At 46.1% G+C, this 15,376-nt stretch overlaps 1 protein-coding gene across 2 annotated transcripts in view; it reads right to left on the bottom strand.

The window, feature by feature from the left end:
- Positions 1-11,515, bottom strand: part of LOC144165157 (kunitz-type serine protease inhibitor bitisilin-3-like) — a 169,691-nt gene extending 158,176 nt beyond the window's left edge. For both annotated transcript variants that reach the window (XM_077695265.1, XM_077695270.1), the window contains exon 1: positions 11,395-11,515. In XM_077695265.1, the coding sequence (XP_077551391.1) occupies positions 11,395-11,397 (3 nt within the window). In that variant the 5' untranslated portion in view covers positions 11,398-11,515. The remainder of the gene's footprint in view (positions 1-11,394) is intronic.
- Between the last annotated feature and the right edge of the window lie 3,861 nt (positions 11,516-15,376).

The raw sequence follows: 15,376 nt of genomic DNA, 5'->3' as shown, positions 1-15,376 counted from the left end.
TCATTCCTCCTCACTTGCAGTGGAAAATGCAGTTGAAAATTACAAATCTCTCACTGAAACGGGCACCCTCCAATTACAAGTGTTCTTCGCAGACAGCCTTAAAAGCAGCTTAAAGGGAAGCTGAAGCGCTTTCCAAAAAAATTGAGTTAGAGGCACGTTTAAATAGTTTCTGGCGCGCTGACTCCGAATATCACAATTTTATCGTACATAAGTCCAACCGGCATTTATATTGCAAAACGCGTGGTCCCAGTTGAAAGACGCGCGCTTTTCGTCTTTTACGCCTCTGATTGGTTGCGCCCGTCATGACGTCAAAGGAGGACACCCTTCGGCCGCGCGCGTTGGCAGAAGCATTGGGAACGATCACATGGCAGCGGTGCTTGCATTTTCGGCAATTTGGCTTGCAGTTTAGGGTTCGCACATGACTGCCGGTTTATTTTCCAACTTTCCATGATGTTGGTTCAAGTATCTTAGAGCTTGAATTTGCTTTACACGACCGAGAACCCCAAAGCAGTGACTGTCACGTCGGCTAGAGGGTTCCGTCAAAATATTTCTGAATTAGGCAACCAGCATAGGGGGTTTCTATTCCTTATGTTAATATTAGGTACTGCCTGAAATGTTTGTTACTATATACGAAACCATTTATTCCCAAGATTAAGCGGCGTTTAATAAACAATCTACCAGCGAAAAGCACGTACGTGCACTGCGCGAAAATATAGCGTTCATGCGCTGTAAACGTATATGTGAGACATATGTTGCCGGTAAACGCATAAACCAACAAGCGGACTCTGCTTCCGAATTTCCTTTGTTCGTTGTCGACCCCCCCCCCCCCCCCCCCCTTACCCATCCCCATACACACACACCCACACGCGCGCGCGCGCGCCATTTGGGCAGCGGCGCTAAGGCGCCTCCGGGATCGCTAGCTGCACTTCGATGAGTGGCGTCTTACTGCTTGACTTGCATTTATTCTTAAAATACTGTAGCATACTGGTGCCTCCGCAGCATTATCGGCTCTAGTAGAGCTTGATTTTCGCGTGTGCGTTGCGCATTCTGCTACAATATTACGGCCACCTCGTTATAATTAACAGACCAATCGGACAAGGCAGTTATGTTGTAGTTACGTTACTTTAGGTAACAATCACCAAACGTTTGTGATAATTAATCATTGGCCTGTTTCAGCATTTCTCGATTGAAGCATTTACCGCGCTAGTCGGACAAAGGCCGTATATTTACTCTTCGCTCCTACTTTTTTTGGTATCATCGTTTCAAATATCAACGACTATCGGTGGCGCACAGTTGAGGTTCAGCGGCAACAAGTGTTTGCCAGGTTATAATACGCAGGGACACGGAATCTTGGGCAAAGAATTAGTCCCCCGCAGTCTACACAAATTATGGTACGGCGGTGATTCGAAGCGGTGTTTCTTTCATTCCAGACAAATATTACCTTATCGCGGCATGTATACTTGCAAAATAAGTAATGTGGTGGTCTTGGTTCTTTTACTTTGTAGGAATACTCTTTATCTATTATCCGGGAGAGAACTTCTATCAGGATTGGACCCTTGTTTTAGTTTTGCCAAAAATTTGGTTTTTGAATACTATTCTCAGCCCATAGTGAAAGAAAACCGACGCGTTTAACGTGACAGGGATTTCCTGAAGAAATGTGGCTTTGTTTCTGGAACGGAACGAAACATCCCGGGCCAAAGTACAGCAGTATTTACCATCCTTCTTAAATCTAGCGTCTAATGTGAACATTCATGTCCGTCGCATCAAAGAAAGAAAGAAAAATAGGAAAAAACGCATTGGAGCGTTTTACAAAGTATGAACGCAGTGTAGTATATTCTCTGTCATCAAGCACAGCCACCTCGGCTGTCGCTTCCGTATGTTATAAAACATCCCGGCGTGGTATTATCCTGCTTAGGAATACGGCATGGTAACGCATGCCTCGTTTGGCTTTCGCGCATACTTTTTGAACACGAAAATTGTACAGTTAAGTGCTATCAACAATAACAACAACAAGTATTGTTCTTCCTGTGTGAGCATCTGCAGGAAGCACGGCGAAAAGAGCCCGACAGAGGCGGCCGATCCGGCGGGAAGTCCAGGCACGACGTTTTCCGGCCGGATTTCGCCTGCGCTCTTCGGTCTTCCGGCATCGCGCGCCGAGATGGGGGCGGGGCATCGGGCCACTTTTGTTCGCGCATTGCGCCGCTTCTATTGCATGAATTGCGAAAATATTTCGTACACTGGAACTATTCAATGTGTACTGGCTGCCAGTAAACGTTTCTTTTAATTTTGAAACCTCTTCACCTTCCCTTTAAATGTGGAATAAATTCTTTTATGTTTTCCAATTTGTCCCGGACGATGAACTCTTACCCTATCATCATGCAATGAACATCTTTTGCCATTTACAATTTAGGTTGCGGTAAAGTTTATACCAGGGGTGTCGGACACATGAAATATTTCGTCGTAATATACCTGTTTGTTTACATACATTTTCTGCAGAGACGACTTTTAAGCTTTCTGGTTTTCGTGATTCGCCTGATTTCTTGCACCACACGTAAAATCTCAAAACCACACGTAAAGTTAATCTAACAATTCGTGTGGGCGCTTTTTCTTGTTTTTCAAATGACACCTGAGAGATGGAGCGAAATCTGGGGTCCCTATACGTAACATGAATTCAGCATAAACCTCTGGACAATTCCTAAAGGTAATCAAGGACAATTTAGACAATTTCATAGGAAGAGTACCGGAATAACATTAGTTGCCCATTTATTGGGGTATATCGACTGTAAAGATGGCAATGAAAACCCGGAAGTCTGTGCTCCAATGAACATCTTCACCGTAGTCAGTGTCATGCTGTCCAAGCTACCACTGAGTTCTATCCTGGCAGATCAGTCGTGCCGTACACACTAAAATTATTAACGAGAAAAAAGACTTCCCCCCACGCTACACACGAGCAACCAGGTGTCCCTGTTGAAGCACTAAAGGCTAGTTTGAACCTAATAAGATCATTAGCGTCCGCCCAAGTATCAACACACGAGCGTTGTCGCTTTTCTCCTCCCCAAAGAGAATGGCCAATGTGGGCGGTATCATTCCTCGTTCTTGACCTCACAGCGCCACGCCTTGCTGATTGTACCACCACGGGGAGGAATTAGCAAAATCTGGGGCTGACGTTTACTAACGCATATTTCGCACTGAAGTAAATAAAACTACAAAAGCAATTTCATTAAGCAAAAACAAATTTGTAATCAGACGCGCAGGTTCAGATCGTACGCTCTTAGGCAAACGGGAACAAAGTAGAGACTAAAATACAGCCGTTAGTCTTCGCCGGATACTGTTCGTCTTTAAGTGAAGTAACTGCAGCAGAGTGTGGGCCGTGTGCACAAATGCGTACTAAATGTTCGTCCCCGCCGATTTATTTATTTATTTATTTATTTATTTATTTATTTATTTATTTATTCATACTGCCAATCCCATAAGGGATTATTGCAGGAAGGGCAGAAGAATACAGCGTCTGACATACCAAAAACAAAACAAAACAAAAAAAAAACACACAAAAATACAACGTGATGCGTTATAAGTAGCAGCTACCATGACTGAATTACATCGATGTGCGCAGGTGATTTTCAAGCAAACACGAAAAAGTTTCATAAGTAGGACTGCTTGTTACGGAGGGAGGCAAGTTGTTCCATTCCTGTATGCCAAGTGGAAAGAAGGAGTCGGTGCGGCACAGTCGGTGCGGCATTGGTATTCTCCAAGTGTTAGTGAATGCGTGTGTCGTGTTGATCTGGTTTCTGCTTTTGATATATACATGGAGCTATCTATGTTTAACTGCATGCTTACTAATTGGTATAATATTTTTGGCCCAGCAAGTTTTGCTCGCTGTTTAATAGTTAATATTCCTGCTCTTTTACAAGTTCTGTGGGCGAATCATTTGTCCTGTATTTGTTATAAATAAACCTAACAGCCTTCCTCTGCACCCTTTCAAGTCTTTGTATAAGTGTGTTAGTGTAAGAAAACCAGGTGATATTTGCGTATTCCAAAGTTGGTTTTACGAATGTATTATAGGCGAGTATTGTTGTTTCTGGTGGTGCCTGCTTTAGTCCTCTTCTCAGAAAAAAGAGTCAGCGTAAGGCAGCTGATTTTACATTGGCGACATGCGAGTCCCATCTAAGGTCATGTGTTAAAGTTACGCCCAGATATTTCTGTTCAGGCACGACTGTCAAGAGAATGTTGTTAACGGTATAGAAAAATTTTATATCTGATGTTTTCTGGTTATTCTTAGAAGAGCTGACTTTGTTGTGTTGAGGGTCATTTGCCAGTCGGAGCACCAATCGGACACTGATTGTAAAGCACTATTAAGCAATAGATGGTCTTGGGGGGGGGGGGGGGGGATTGCTTTCTTGGTAAATATTACAATCATCCGCAAATAGTCTTATGTCAACTGGGATATTTTTAGGAAAGACATTGATGAAAATAAATATAAAATAGGTGCCAAAACACTAGCTTTGGGTTCACCCGATGTGACTTTGACTATGGAGGACCTTTCTTGATGAATGTGAACGTATTGTGATCGGTTAGAGCAGTAGTCCTTAATCCAGTCACTGATTGGGCCTTTTCCTATGGTTGCTTCTAGTTTCTTCAATAGTTTTGTGTGAGGTACCCGGTCGAAGGCTTTCGAAAAATCGAGCATAAGGTCCGTCTGTTTCTGGTGGTCAACGCTTAAGGAGCCGTCACGAATCAATTCAAGAAGTTGGGTGATGGATGACATACCTTGACGAAAACCGTGCTGACGTGGTGATAAAACGCGCTCATGGGCCGGAAAAGTTGTTAGGTGTTTCAGGATAATGTGTTCAAGCAGTTTAAAGGCTGTGCTTGTCAGGGAAATCGGTCTGAAGTTGGAGGCATCTGCTTCGCTGCCGCTTTTGTGTGCGTGGATTACTTTTGCCATTTTCCATTCGGCGGGTAGCGAGCTACTTGACAAAGATTTAGTAAAAATTATGCACAAATACTTGGCCATCCATTCAGCGTATCTTTTAGGTATATTGTCAGGTCCAGTCCCTTTTTTAGTATCAAGCATTAACAAAAGGTTGAGAACACCGGCGTCGGATACTGTAAGTGGGTGAACTCGCCGGTTCAAAGGAATGCTTATGTCAGGACAGATGCCGTTATCTTCAGTAAAGACTGACTTTAAATAGCCGTTAAACAAGTTTGCTTTGATTTTATTATCATCACGGGAAAAAATGTTGGACTCACATTTTTTAGGATTAAGGTAATTCCAAAATTTTTGATTTGGCTGATTCGCTGATTTTATTTTTATTTTGATACTCGTTAGCGCTAAGCTAATATTGTTTCTAAGTTCAGGGTCACGTTTAGCCTTAAGCTGTTTTCTAAGCCTCTTCACTTTGCGTTTCGCATGAATAATGTCTCGTGTTATCCATGGATTCTGCTTTTCAGTTTTTTTTAAAGACGATAGTCTTTCTTGGGCTACTTAAACCCAGAAATTTTGGTCTGTCTGTATGTCTGTCTGTCTGTCTGTCTGTCCGTCTGTCCGTCTGTCTGTGACTTGATTCAGCCACCCGGCCAAAGCAAAACAATGCCTGCGCAATAGTCTTATATAGTCACAGCTAAATCTACCCGTCTATGTCCGGTGTAATGTTCATACTTGTCAACATTGTTGAAGTAGAACAAGAATTTACGCAAATATGAGACAACAAATCAATACAGAAGTGATATTTGCAGTGTTCCTTTATAAAGAAATCAAACATGCTTGACTTTTCGGAAATTAAATACTTCATCAACTCCAGAAAAAGAATTCACTCCGCCGTCGCCTGCTGTCGCCCGCGCCACTATAGCTTCTGGCGCCATTTTAAGAAATTAACCGGCAACAGTTACGCAAGGTTCCACTAGATAGGTTCCACGTTCTGCTTGCAACGCACGTTGAGTAGGGAAACGCGGTTCTATAAACGTTGAAGTAGGGCGCCTCGATTAACGCGCGTCTTCGCCGTACGGCAGCGTTCGCATCGAGACACCCGGTTTGGTCCAGTGGAACGCGGGAAATGTAAAATGATTTAAGCAAACCTTTGGCGTCTTTACCTTGGGAGGAGCGCGAAGGAAGAGGAACAACATGAGAGGTGAGCGGGAAAGCGAAAGGAGGCATTTACTTCGCAAAAGCCGATAAAGACTATCGTCTTTTGACGGCATTTGCAACGAAAGGAGCAGATACGCGGCCAATTTTTTTAGGCGGCACATAGTTATCAATGCAATGTGATACGATAGCCTTAACTTTTTTCCACAGTGTTTCTATATCTGTGTTTATGTCGTTGCCTAGGTGTTCAAAGAAAGCGCTAAGCTCAAAAGAAAGGTGGTCTGTTACGCTGGTATCGTCAGCATAGTTAAAATTACGATAAGTAACAAAAGATTTGAGTTGGGTATGGGTGTCTGACATAGGAACAGTGCACAAAATAATACTGTGATCTGACATCCCATCCAAATTGTCAACTGTCAAAATGTTCACTTAAAAATACCAGATCAAGGGTGCTTGAACAGCTTTTTTGTACGTGGGCAGGTTGAGTGACAATTTACGAAATATTAAACGTTAACATCGTGTCGATAACTCTGTCGGAACACGTGGAGTGGTGCTGCATGGTCTGTCAATTTAAATCAGCTAGATTAAAATCCCCAAGTAGCACAAGTTTCGCCCCGAGAGCGTGCTGGTGCATATAGGCGTAAAGAGATCGCAGGGTATCACGGTCGGTTAAGGGACTGAGATAAACACAGCCAACAAAAATTGGGCGAGGAGCACACAGTAACTTACAGAACAGTGCCTCCGAGTAACGGGAAGACGAAACGCCTGCATTACGCCTTTTTGCTGCGTCGTGAATGATGAAGGTAATGACGTTGTCGTTGCAATTTCGTGCATATGTCTGTGGACAATTTTAGATTTCCAAAGCACAGTGTCAGGGGAGAAAATATGGATGCTAGTTCTAAGAAAAGCGCCTAGGGTTAATCGAACTGCCGGTAATGGCAAGGAGTGGCGAAGCACGATGGACATACGCTTCTCGGTGAGGTTATGTTAACACGCTGTGTTGCACACGATTCGTGCAAGGTAATAGCGACCAATAAAATATTTCAAACGCGTTAACAATAACACAAATAGTAGTGGCAATATCAACTGTTGATCCCTAAGCGTAACGAATATGTATATGTTTAGCACACGAGGAAAACGCATTAGTTGCTGATGACACAACTGCAAATTAAAAATGCTCGCTACAGCTTAAAGGAGCCATGAAGAGAAAACACAGGTTTGGTTCATTCGAAAGATTGCCTCGTTAGAACCATACTGACACCACTTTTAACACAAACTTCGCTCACATGAGCTACATAATTAGGAAAAAAGGGAATGACCATGCGACCCACCAGCTCATTTCCCGCAACAGAACCTATGATGTCACACTGAATGCTCTGCGATTGGCGGAGGCCGGCAAAAGCAAACGCAGTTAGGCAGGGCTTACCAGTTTGCATAGTGAGATATATGCCCGTTAAGCATACTGCATATTCCTTTTATGACACAACGAACGGTGGAGTAAACGGTTGAAGTTCCGAACAAGCACGCAAACGTGTACGCCAATGCGTGCGAAACTGCCGCCGGCCGATCTCGACATCTCGCCGTCGCGCAGACGAATTTTCGGGTTCGAAGCTCTTCGAAGCTAACGAACCCAACCAGCACGTACAGCCGCGACCTTGCTTGGTATCGTAATCCCTTGACAGAAGGTTGGCCGTCATATCGCCAACCATCAAAGGTAAAAATAGAAACGAGGGGAGTAAGGAACAGCAAGCAGCCACGAGATAGTGCCACTTGTCGCAGAAGTTTCGGAAGGGTGTTGGCTTGCTGCTGTCGTTACGAGCTCGTTTACAGTTTACAACCACTGAAAACTTCAGTTTGTTCGAGTACTTTACAGTGAAATTTCGTTGCTGCGTTTTGGAATGCCCATGTAGTACGGGCAAATCGTCGAGGGAGTGCGACATCCCCGCCTGTTGGAATTGATATATGCAAAACAATGCATTGTTATCATTCCTTCTTGCCCCGGACAAGTCGTGACTGGAATCGCCTTCCTTTTGACACTGCATCTATTAATGACGTCCACCAGTTTCGAAATGTTTTAGCTAACATTGTATAATCAGTTCTTCTAATGTTTGCTTTTGATGAGTCGCAGTTGCAATTTTTGATTACATTGTCTTAATTATTTCATTGTATGTTGTATCTTAACGTCTTTGTGCTGTTTTTTTTTGTTGTTTTTTATTTCTTTGCTCTCACACCACTCCCCTCTGTAATGCCTTTGGCCCTGAGGGTATCAGAAATAAATAAATAAAATAAATGTGCTGCCCAACGACGAACCTCGGCGAAGCAAGTGCCTACGTTTTGTGAACATTGCAAACGGAGGAGAAAGAGAGCTAAAGGAAGTACGAGTGTGCTCGCTTCATTTCCGAGGAAGTGATTACGGCAGGGATTACGGCACATACGTACCAGTCTGTATTCGTCCGTCGCGACGGGGCGGACGAGGCAGCGGTGCCGACGGCTGGGCGTTCGTATGTTGTGGCTATCACGGAATGGTCGCTTTCCGGTCCATCCGCGTATCCCACAACTCCTGGCGCTCGTGCACTTAGAAGCATTGAGCGTTCAAGTGGTGTGAGGTTGTTAAATGCAAGCCCGAGCTTCTCGGCGATAGTTTTGTTCTCCGGATCAGGCGATTCCATAACTAGGGCTGCGGGTGCACTAGGTTTTACTAGTATTTTTAAAATGGCCGCCGTCTCGGTGTCGGCACGAGTTCCGGTTCCTGTTTGATTCCCGCGTATCGGTGCTATATGAAGTCGACATACTAATTATCTGTTTCATGGACCGGCTCGTATGACGGCATTGCTCAAGTCACGAAATGTGCAATTTAGCGGGATATATAAAATTTTGGCTTAAATTGGCTTATTTCTCAGTGAAAAAAGCATCATTTGCTTCCGGGAAAGCGCTTAGGGTACTATGAAACACCTAATATTTGGAATAAAACAAACTTTTTGTTTTCTCTTCATGGCTCCTTTAACGTCTTGAAGTTATCTATCACATTCGCTACGTCATTATCTTGTGCACCAAAGCTATGAAAATGCTGCAACGGCTGTAACACCCGGCTGCAATTCCCACTCCCGATCGTCTAGCAACGCGCATGAACCCATAACTTAGCAACACCGAATTTGGTTTCGCCTATGCGGGATAATACGGTCTGTTCCCCTATTCTGACACTCACACAGACGCACGCTTTCACATACGATACCTAGAGCACTTAACATATGTAGCGAACACTAAGAATATAACTACTTGGCGCTAATTTTTTGCGGAAACAGAAAAGTCGTCCGATCACCCAGACACTTGTCTCAACTAGACGAAGAGTTGATTGCTCTTTACCAGACAAAACTATGGTTGTGAGGCTCTACTTAAACCGCAGTCAGCAGTAATCCCTACCGTTAGCAAAGCGCAAAGAGCGGTCACGTTCGCTCGCACGGATAGAATTTCGGACACCAGTTGCAATGAATCTGTCGCATTGTGCACAGTACTGCACGCTGTATACTTCAATAAATATTTTCTACAAAAACGCCCGTCCGGCGGCGCGGCCTAGTAGTAGCATTATAGATTCTTTGGGTACTCTTGCGTGTGTCGGTAGCTCGATCCCTGCTGGCGCAAGTTTTTTTCTTTTCCGCTACTCGAATGATGATTGATTGTAGGGTTTAACGCGCCGACGCAACGCAGGCAATGAGGCGCGCCGTAGTGGAGGGCTCGGGATTAATTTTGACAACCTGGGGACCTTTAACGTGCGCCGAAATCTGGAACACACGGCCGTTTTTGCTTTTCGCCTCCATCAGAAAAGCGGACACCGCGGCCGGGAATCGAACCCGCGTCCTCGTACTGAACAGCGCAACGCCTTGGCCACTGATCCACCGCGGCAGGTTGTTCCGCGGCTCCCTTTCAGCAGTTCGTCCTTGGGGAGTATCGGAAGGGAGCAATCGGGTGGCGGAAAAACCGTTCGGCCGCTCACGTTTAGTCCCCAAAGCGAGCAATGATTGTCGTAAAGGCTGTTCAAAGGTCAGAAGACGAACTTTTAGTCCATTCTGCCTAAGAGTGTGGAGAGGTGTGCATAATGATAAAGGTAGCCAAAGTGTATCGCCATTACACCTCCCCCTTGCGGCATTATCAAAAGTCAGTTTTGGTCTGACAAACGTTCGCTGTTAATTCGAAGTTGTAGCGCAATGCTTAATAGCAGAAAGGTATGCAGGACACCCGCTGCGTATATGTACATAGGTTTCTTCTAGTCAGTTTCCCGGTGCCGCTTAGAGGTGAGCAATCAACGAACTAGCCACCCCGAATACTTTTACTCGACGCTTCCTGTTCCCTTGCCGGCAGGTTGTTCGAGCCTGACGCCTTATAATTAAAAACACTACTTTCCACGCTTCAAAAAGTTTGTTGACGCTTTCCCTGTGCTCGGAATTAACCTCTAATGTTAAGCTGACTTGCATATCTGAATTCCCTTAAACTTTGCAAGTGGGCAGGGTAATCAAAATAAAGATATTCCCGTGTTCGTTTTGGTATTTCCGCACTGTTTAATAATGCGGTAAGACTACCACGAGCGCCAACTAGGCAATCGGGATATTTGCCGTTATTCGACATGATGAATTTGTAACGCACGCAGAATAAATTGACACATTTAGATAAAACAGAGTATATACGTGTAGACATATTTTACCACCTTAAAACCAACCGATACATAATGCTTCAACCGGAAGGGCAAACAGATTGATTTGATGGATATATGAGGTTTAATGCGCCGCGCACGGGTGATGAGTTTCGTCGTGGTGGAGGGCGTCGGCCTACTTTTGGTCACCTTGGGTCTTTAATGAACGCCAGAAGCTCGAACACACGGGCGTTTTTGCTTTTTCCTCCATCAAAAAAGCGGCCGCCACGACCGGGGATTGAACGGAAGGCTAACCTGACGAACCAATACGCAAAATTAAATTTTTCACAGCCCCAATTTTTTTTAGACACAAAGCCCAGTTTTTCGTCTGAAACTTTCCGCTATAAACATCTGTTGGTGCTATCTCGAACCGAAGCCGCTGTAGTGCGTCTTTGGTATACAGAAGAATTTATGGAATGGACACCGCAATGCGAAGGTTTCATTTCTCAATGGGGATGGAACGCTCCTGGGCATGTGCGTACTCAGTTAGGGCTCGTATTGAAAACAGAACACAATAAAATTTAATCCGAAGCCATACTCAACGGCACGCGTCACAATCGAGGCTTTTTACTTTGTGCCCCATTTTAAACTTCAGAAGTGTGTGAAGAGGTTCAATAAAGGTACTCACCATTTCAAGCGGGCCTGAGTTTACTTGACTGAAAACGAATAGGGCAACGGCCACCTAGCTTGCCTAGAAGCAGTGCTATATCTGCTGACACCAGGCGGGGTTTCCTCGAACGTAATTGTGGGCATGTTCCTTTTTGTCTTGCAATTTTGTCCTCAGCGACTTTATCTTTGCCAGTTTCTCCAGAGGTCGAAGGCGCGCCAGCTTCCGGCACGTGGCCGGGGGCTCAACAAGGAACTGAGCTCTTTACAGAAAGTAAATACAACAGGGCGTCGCATCCCGTTTCCATCCGGGATCCTTTGCCGGCGCGTCCCTAGAAATCGTCTTGTATTGATACTCGCGTCGTAGAACTGCAATACCAATGCTCCATGTGGGCAGGTCGCCAATTCATATATTTTAAACTTGAGGAAGCAACAACCAACACAACACTCCGTTTTGTTTGAAGGTGTCGGATACAAATAATGAATAAAATTCACATTCATAGATTTGAGGGCCGCTCCAAAGCAACCGGAAAGTCAGTTCCGCTGCGAAAGTTGTTATAATAATAGTTGGCGATGCGGAATAGTTACGATGCAGAATACACGTGCAACATACGTACTATTTTTTGTTGAGAACATAGGAGTTACGGTTTGAATAGGACAAAATAAAGATTAGTGACAATGGATCACTGCTCATTTCGCAAGATCATTTGGCTCTTTGATTCATGCGCGATGAACAAGGCTTAAATCTCCAACGGTTAAAAAGACACAAAAATAAATTTCTACGAGAGCGCTAACATGTGTAGTCCTCTGCAAAAATAAAGTGAGAGCCTATGATGAAAGTAGTGTTGAAAACACCTTTACTCACCCACACCTAAGCTCCCACGGTTTTTTTTAATGCCAGACATGTCGGGCCGCGGCTGCATTGTATGCCTTGAGAAAGCCTTGAATGCTGTCGTTATTTTGAAAAATTGGGCGTTGTGGCAATGACCTCCTCATGAGGTTCTCTTTATTCTCTCGTTTTTGACTTCGCTGCGAAAGGAGCTACCTTAGTAGCCCAGAGCATATGAACGGGGAAGGGGCGGCCGGACAGACATCGATGTTTTGAAGTTGGAGACGATTTCCGCCAGTTGTCAGTCAGTCTCGTAAAATACTGCAGGGTTATTTTTCTCGTACGGGGCGACGCGCACTCCGCTGTCACTGATGTCTTGAGAGGTTTCAGTGGCCAGGCAGAAGAAACTTGAAATGCACTCTTTCTAATGCTGTGCACCGCTTACACAGACTGGGTCGAAACATCTTCAGAAGAATCCCAAGTCGACATCCTTGGACACGCTATTTGAGCACCTACGGCGGCGAAGAAACATCCATTACCGCGATTGTAATGCTGATTCACACCCACACAAATGCATTCCCGCCATGGAATGTGTAGCAGTAGAAGACGGAAGTTTTTATACCATAGGGCAACACAGATTGACGGCGGGCCAGTAGGTACATAACTGAGTTATGAAACAGCGCGGAAAACAGGACTACAGAAATGGCACACAGACTAAAGGGCACGCTGACTCACAAGTGAGTTTATTGTCGCTGAACGGGCAATAAATACGAAAAGGAAGAGACACGTGAAAAAAGAAATAACAATTAGAATACAGCAAAAAATCAGTGCAGTAATATTCATTACGAACACAATCGTAGCAACTAGCACGCCGTGTACCACAGCCCTACTTATCTGCAGTATCACCAAGATAATGAATTTCTTTTTTCTAAGAGGGGGCCGAGCCGAATGGACGTGTTCCACGTTAGCTCTGACTTTCCACGGCTCTTGTGGCGCAATTTCCTATAATTCCTTGGAGATAACCACGGCATCAAGTGTCCACCGAATCCCGCTTTCGGTGGACTTCGCTTTTTGGGAGTCTGGACCTCGTCCGGCTTGCAGTGGACGGGGAACCCTTCACAGGCGGGGCCGACCTGGCCTAAGCCTAACCCTTCTAACTCCGCCCTCGGCACTCCTTGCGGCTCTCGGCGCCTTCCAACTTCGCTCGGAGCTGCGAAATGCAACGAATCGAGGTGGACGGTGAGTCGATCTCGCCGGAAGACATAAATGAAGAGGCTGGGTGGCTTACGAGTCACCGGAGACGGAGCGCCCGTGCCCTAGCCACGCTAGGCCTAACTTCGGGTGTCTTCCCCGGCAAGCCCACCAATGACTCCCAACCAAGCAGCAAGACGCCGCGCGCCTAAATACGCAAGCCCGCCGGTTGCAGCGCTTGCTTCGCCAGCCGCCGCTACGTAGCGAGGACATTAAAATCGGGCTGCGGCCTCTAGAAGGGCTGGATATCACACAGATAAGCCATGCCAGCCTTCGTGACGGAGTCCTACGTGCCGCAGGAATTAGTTACGACGAGGCAGCGGACGATATACTTCGCACCAACACCGTAAAGAATGTCATTGTCGCCAGTACTCCAAGTATGGCACGGGCCAGAAAGTACACGGCCATACAAGAGCTCCGCTTCACAGACAACACCTACAAAGGCAGCGCTTACGCAGCGCCGCCGGAGGACACCGTCAAAGGGGTCATCCAAAACATCGCCGAATATGACGGCGCTGAAGACATCTCCCGCAGCTTACTCTACAAGAAAAAACCTACGATTCTCCATGCGAGACGCATGGGCCGTACTCACTCGGTCCTCATCGTCTTCCAAGGCTCCAAGGTACCGCACTATGTCTACTATAGAGGTGCGGGATACCGTTGCTTCATTCATAAGGAGAAACACGAACTATGTGACAGCTGTGGCCGGTTGGGTATCGATAGGACGTTTGCCCAGCCACTGACAACAAAGTGTGCAAATTCTGCGGCACCGAAGCCCCGACGGACCAATACCATTGTGTACCTAAGTGTGCACTGTGTGGCCGCGATCATCTTACGGGAGATAAGACGGGCCGCCTGTGTTTCCAAACCGCATACCTTCTAAAGAAACGAAAATGGGAGAAAAGGCAACAGCACCAAATGCAGCAAGACCAGAAACCCCACCGTCACCGACAACAGCAGCTCTTCAACTCTACTTCGTCGTCCATACTCAAGAACGGGAGCGCAGCTCATAAATGCGGTCACGCTGACTCTTGCCCTGAACTGCCGCACCGTCAGCATCAGAGCCGACGGGACGGAACTGTGGGACAGGATACTGCAGTGACTCTTCCAGCAGCCGACACCGCTCCCGATCCACATCACGGCGGAGGACCCCCAGACACCTGGGGCTCAACAACCAAGGATGACTGTCGCGATCAACGTCGCGAAACCGACGTCAAGCAACCGGCCATTCTACATTAAACAAGGTGAGCTGGGCGAATACGGTCGCCAAAAGCAAACACAATCAGAAACGTAGTGCTCCCACACCGCATACCTTAAAATCCGAGCAGTCTGATCATTCTTCCGGGACAGCGAAAATCAAGCAGATGCTCGAAGTGCTAATGGCTGAAAATGCCATGCTGAAAGCCAAACTCGCTGAATTTGAAGAAACAAAGAACAGTTCTGCAGATCAGAGTAGCACACGTCCCGGTGCCGAAACGACGGGCCCGGTCAGCCTGGCAGCGCAGCTCACTGCTGCCTACTCCCAAACGCCGCATGCGTGTGACTCTGCAGCAGAGATGCAGACTTCGCAGCAGGATTCCCCTCCTTCGAAACGTCGAGCCCAGGCGATAAACTCTGACAGCCCTAGTCAGGCCGCAGCCACAAACTCGGTAAAACACTTTGATGACGACATGCTCCGCCATTTCGGAGAAACCGTCACCCGAACACTAACGGAAACCCTAAGCGTCAAGTTCGGAGCTATGCTGGATAAGTTCCGCGAAAACATCGATGCTGTTGCGGATCTGGTAGCGTGACCGGTGATGGCGTTCGTTTATCCGGAGTTGGGGCAAACTCGGAAGTGGGTGGGACAAACACCTGACCTAAGTCTGAAAACTCATCTTCGTCTCCGGGGTTTTCCTCGAGTTTAGAGTCTTGCGATGTCACC

Source organism: Haemaphysalis longicornis, unplaced genomic scaffold (assembly GCF_048455015.1).
Source record: "Haemaphysalis longicornis isolate Haplotype H1 unplaced genomic scaffold, Haemaphysalis longicornis Haplotype H1 scaffold_1, whole genome shotgun sequence".
NCBI lineage: Eukaryota > Metazoa > Arthropoda > Arachnida > Ixodida > Ixodidae > Haemaphysalis > Haemaphysalis longicornis.
Note: the sequence above shows the minus strand (reverse complement) of the source record. Positions and strands in the feature narration are given on the sequence as shown.